Raw genomic sequence first — 5051 nt, forward strand, 5'->3', positions numbered from 1 at the left:
TTATACCCTTCTTTTAGTGATGCACACATAACAGAGTGGAAAAAAAATAATTAAAAAAATGATGAGTACATATTTTATGTATAAATTATGATGTAAGTGTACAAATAAGTGTCAAAATAGCATTTCTCTATTGAAAACTTGTTAGAATGTATTAAAGTTATACTTAACTCTCTATTTTAAAAAGTGATATATAATTATAGTCATTATAGATCCATCCACGGTGTCCAAGTTACTCATCCTGAAAATGCAAATACTTAACTTGTGACGATGGAATAATATTTATAAAAAAAAATTAATATTTGAGTGAAGAATAATTCAACTCTACATAACCACACAAGTGCCATATGTCATGCCATCCTATTCTTTTTCCTAGATTTCCCATTCCTTTAGACTTGGGATACTATTCACGTGTCTCAAAATATTGCATCTGAGTTAAGACAATAACTAACCATTTTGCATTATTGTGTTCACTATCTTTTTATAACCATTTTGCTTTATTCTAAGTTAAAAGACTTCTATGTTCAGAGATGGCTTGCATGAAACTGGGATCTAAGTCTGAAATATTTTACCTATATGGCCAAAGTTGGTAAGCATTTTTTTGTCTCACTTGTGTTCTTTCACTTTTGTGTCGATGGCTTCTTTTCTCATCTTTTACTATGTTTCCTTCACAGAATGTAGTGGTTTTATTGAAGTTTTAAATTGCAGTTTTGTCACAATCACTTCGATTGACATTAAGACAATCTATAATTTTGCATTTTGATTGATACAGTGTTATAGATTGCACTTGAGGCAGTGTGAATTAATCATAACCTTGAACAACACAATATGATTTAATTTTTACCGTAAAATAAAATTTTGTTCTAATTCTTAAAATTTGCATCAGTAACGGTGTTAATGGATTGTAATGGTGTTTTACTAGTGTAATGTCGTGATTTTGTTCTCTACATCAAAACGTTGAATCACGATATTTTTCAATATCGTTTAGTCCGGTCAATATTTAACGTGATTTTCATATTCTAATTATGAAAATTTTGTATCTGTAATGGCATTTCGCGATCATAATGTTCCCCTGGCATTCAGTTGCCTCTGCAATTTAACTGGGAATACACTTTCCGGTATCGTTTTGTCGCGGTCAATATTTCATGTGATTTTCATTCGTTTGTATTAAAACGGTGAATAACAATATTGACACTTTCCAATATCATTCGTTTGTCGCAGTTGTTTTTCCGTAAATGATAGTTTTTTAAAACCTTTGATTCTTACTACTATTATTATACACATGTTCATTTGCTGATGAGTGAAGTATCATTGTTGACTTTTAAATCTCTATCTTAAGGCTCTGCTCAACTGGACTTCCAAGTGATGTCATTATTGAAATTGGTGAGGCATCATTCCATCTCCACAAGGTATGTATCTTTTCATTACTCACAAAATTTAACTTAAGCACGAGTTTGGATTCGCGCTGAATTTGCATGTTTTGTTAACCCTTTCTTGATGAATTACCAGTTTCCACTGATATCAAGAAGCAAAGAACTAGAACGTTTCATGAAAGATTTACCAAGCGACAACGAGAAATCAGTTTTGGAACTTCATGATCTACCAGGAGGAGCCAAAGCCTTTCTTCTTGTTGCTAGGTTCTGTTATGGTGTCAAAATGGAACTAACTCCATCCAATGTGGTTCCACTAAGATGTGCAGCTGAGTATCTACAAATGACTGAAGACTATGGAGAAGGAAACCTAATCATACAAACTGAAAATTTCCTTAACCACATTTTTGGTTATTGGACAGACACACTTAAAGCTCTCAAAACATGTGAAGGGGTTTTACCTTTAGCTGAAGAACTTCACATAACATCAAGATGCATACATTCTCTTGTTTTGAAAGCTGCAGATCCAACTTTGGCTATTTTACCTCTTTCTGGTCCAAGTTCTGTTCATAGTCCAGAGGATTCAGAAATGTGGAATGGAATATCCACAAGCCTAACATCAAAAGAAACCGGTGAAGATTGGTGGTTCGAAGATGTTTCTTCCCTTAGTTTACCTTTGTATAAGAGATTCATGCAAGGTGGTATTGCAAGACACATGAAACCGAGAAGAGTTTCGGGTTCACTTGTTTACTATGCGAAGAAAAACATACCTTCTTTGTCAAGTTATCAGAACGGAAACTCGTCAAAATCAAATCTTTCTGAGGCGGATCAAAGGAATCTGATTGAAGAAATAGTTGAGTTGCTTCCAAATGAAAAGGGTATTACACCAACTAAGTTTTTGCTCAAGTGTTTGAGAACAGCTATGGCTTTATATGCTAGCTCTTCTTGCTGCGCGAGTTTGGAGAAAAGAATTGGTTTTCAGTTAGACGAAGCTGATCTTGAAGATCTTTTGATTCCAAATATTGGTTACTCAATGGAGACAATTCATGATATTGATTGTGTTCAAAGAATGCTCGATCATTTCATGATTGTTGATCATGATGATGTTGATTCTGCGTCTAATAATGATATTGTTGAAGAAGAGAGACGCATAGTTGCAAACTGTCAACGTCTTAATCCAATGACAAAAGTTGCTGATTTGATGGATAGTTATTTAGCAGAAGTAGCACCTGATGTTAACTTGAAGTTGCCAAAGTTTCAGTCACTCGCTGCTGTAATTCCCGATTGTGCTAGGACTTTGGATGATGGCATCTATCGTGCAATCGATATATTCCTCAAGGTACAAATTTAAACATTTCATTTGCTAGAACTAATGCTGTTATCCTATAAACGCTTCATTAAGTTGTTAATCCAAATTATGTTTGATAGGAACTAATCGATAATTATGAATTTCAGAGTCATGCATGGATGACAGAATCAGAGAAGGAACAAATCTGCAGGCTGATGAATTGCCAGAAACTCTCGTTGGAAGCAAGCACACATGCAGCTCAAAACGAGAGGCTACCACTTCGCGTTGTTGTCCAGGTTTTGTTCTTCGAACAACTCAAGCTACGCACATCTGTTGCAGGTTGGTTCTTTGCTTCCGACACTCTTGAAAACCCAACAACAAACCTGAGTGGAAACCTTGCTCTAACGAGAACCGACGGAAACAACATTACACATAACAACCCTGTTGTAGCTTTTGATCACATGAAAGACAGAGTTTCTGAGCTTGAGAAAGAGTGTTTGAGCATGAAACAAGATTTGGAGAAAATGATGAAGTCTAAGGGAAGTTGGAACATGCTCTTAAAGAAATTGGGGTGTAGATTACTTCCTAAGACTTCTCTTCCTAAGGTTTCAAAGCCATGCAGGAAGTCCAAAATAGCACCAGCTTCAGTAACTGAGTTGGAAGAGAATGCTGTGGTAGTTAGCTGATCAAAGACTCAATCAAGTTTGAATTTTTTATATGCTTTTTTTTTCTTTGGAATTCTAAGTTCTATTTGGCTATTTTCTGAGTAATAATGTAACTAAATAATTAATAGTTGCTTGCTTTATGCTAATTGGATTATGTTAAAATTCTGATGCAGTTAAGTTTTTGTTTGGTGAAAGGATTACTTGCACTAAGTGTTGAGATGTTACATTTCTGCCTGATATTTACAAGGCAGATCAATTTTCATATGCTTTATTTCTGCCCCGCCCTATTTTTTTTAGGGGCAGGCTAAGGTTTTAAACCCGCTCCCTACACAATGCCCGCACCGCCCGTCCGTTATTTTGCAGGCTTGTGTAAAACACCTGCTGCTGAGACTGGTATCATGACGTTCCCAAATAATTAAGACATTTCAGTTTTTGTTTCATTTGTTACATGCTACTCTCCTGTTTGTTGGTTTGGATTTATTAGATAAGAAAAATTATGATTCTTCATTAAATTTAAGTGTTTACTCACAATTATCAATAATCATGAAAGTAAAGCTTTGGTTTTCTTTGTATACACAAAATTGGAACTTCCACGTTACCAAGGTAAATTATTAGTGACAATTTTGTACTATTTCAGTGTTTTATTTGGCTCCATAAAAGATCCAGTAAATTTTTATTTATTTTTTAAATATCTCAATCCACCCCCTTAATATTCTTAGGCACCTAGACATAATTATATTTATGTTTCTATTTTCGGAGATACACATTCAAAAGTATTCTATTGTCAAAATTTGATATTTTTGAGAGCTATATCTACGGAAGCAGTTTAATATAGTGAACATTGGGCAAATTCAAATTAATTCAATTCAAGGAATCTTCTGTAGATATACCTCCGGGATGTCTTAAAAATAGAATGTTCCGTAGATGTACCTGCGAAACGTTCTGTTATATTTTAAACCAAATATGTTTCACTCCAAAACTCTATTTTTTTTTCAACGATAGAATAATACAGCAAAAGTAAGTACAAAATCTAGTGTAATGTAAACTCAATGGTATATAGTACATCAAATAATACATCATATACATCATCCAACAGAGAATATCTCTAATACATAGTCAAAATAAAGTACATCGATGTAATAAAAATACAAACATCAAAATAATCAGCATGATCACTACAGTGTGTGCCGGACAACATCCTCTCCTCTATCTCTCGCGTCTCCTCTGCATCCACCACCTCGTATGTCGGCTCCTCTGCCTCTACCGCCAACTACCACACCAGTCCTGGCACAATGTCTACGGTACAATAGTGCCTCCTATGCCACCCTCATGATATCATCCAGCATACGCCTGTGACCAGGACCCCTCAGGGAAGAAACCACCCTCAATGTCTGCCCGCGCCATCTCAAGTATCTCACGACAGCAAGGAAACACATCTTGAATATGGTCCAACTGAGACTGCTGCTCCTGCAATATCTCCTAATGAGCTAGTCTGGGCGACGATCCTGCTATAGTGGGGATCATGTAGGGGTGTGACATAGTGAAGTACCAAGTGATGTACCCAACGGCGCAGCTCCAGTCTGACTCTGCTCTGGTCGTCTGAGCCTATTTCAAAACCATGCGATGCTCATAGTCTGCAAAGGCCTCATCTATCTGCCGAAGGGTCATCCCGATAAGAGCGAAGACAGTAGGGTGGCTTGGTATCGTCTGACAGTAGTTAAACTTCCATAT

At 36.0% G+C, this 5051-nt stretch overlaps 1 protein-coding gene across 1 annotated transcript; it reads left to right on the top strand.

The window, feature by feature from the left end:
* The first annotated feature begins 527 nt into the window (after positions 1-527).
* Positions 528-3405, top strand: LOC131641068 (BTB/POZ domain-containing protein At5g03250-like). Its single transcript, XM_058911388.1, has 4 exons — positions 528-586; positions 1337-1406; positions 1507-2706; positions 2823-3405. Exons 1-4 carry the CDS (start codon positions 528-530, stop codon positions 3339-3341), a joined length of 1848 nt encoding a protein of 615 aa, XP_058767371.1. The 3' UTR covers positions 3342-3405.
* Positions 3406-5051: the final 1646 nt, after the last annotated feature.

This window comes from Vicia villosa, unplaced genomic scaffold (assembly GCF_029867415.1).
Source record: "Vicia villosa cultivar HV-30 ecotype Madison, WI unplaced genomic scaffold, Vvil1.0 ctg.003501F_1_1, whole genome shotgun sequence".
Lineage (NCBI taxonomy): Eukaryota > Viridiplantae > Streptophyta > Magnoliopsida > Fabales > Fabaceae > Vicia > Vicia villosa.

Coding starts and splice junctions, on each gene's coding strand:
- LOC131641068 (XM_058911388.1), top strand. CDS start 528: ATGGCTTGCATGAAACTGGGATCTAAGTCTGAAATATTTTACCTATAT. Junction 587..1,336: donor TACCTATATGGCCAAAGTTG/GTAAGCATTTTT, acceptor CTCTATCTTAAG/GCTCTGCTCAACTGGACTTC. Junction 2,707..2,822: donor CAATCGATATATTCCTCAAG/GTACAAATTTAA, acceptor TATGAATTTCAG/AGTCATGCATGGATGACAGA.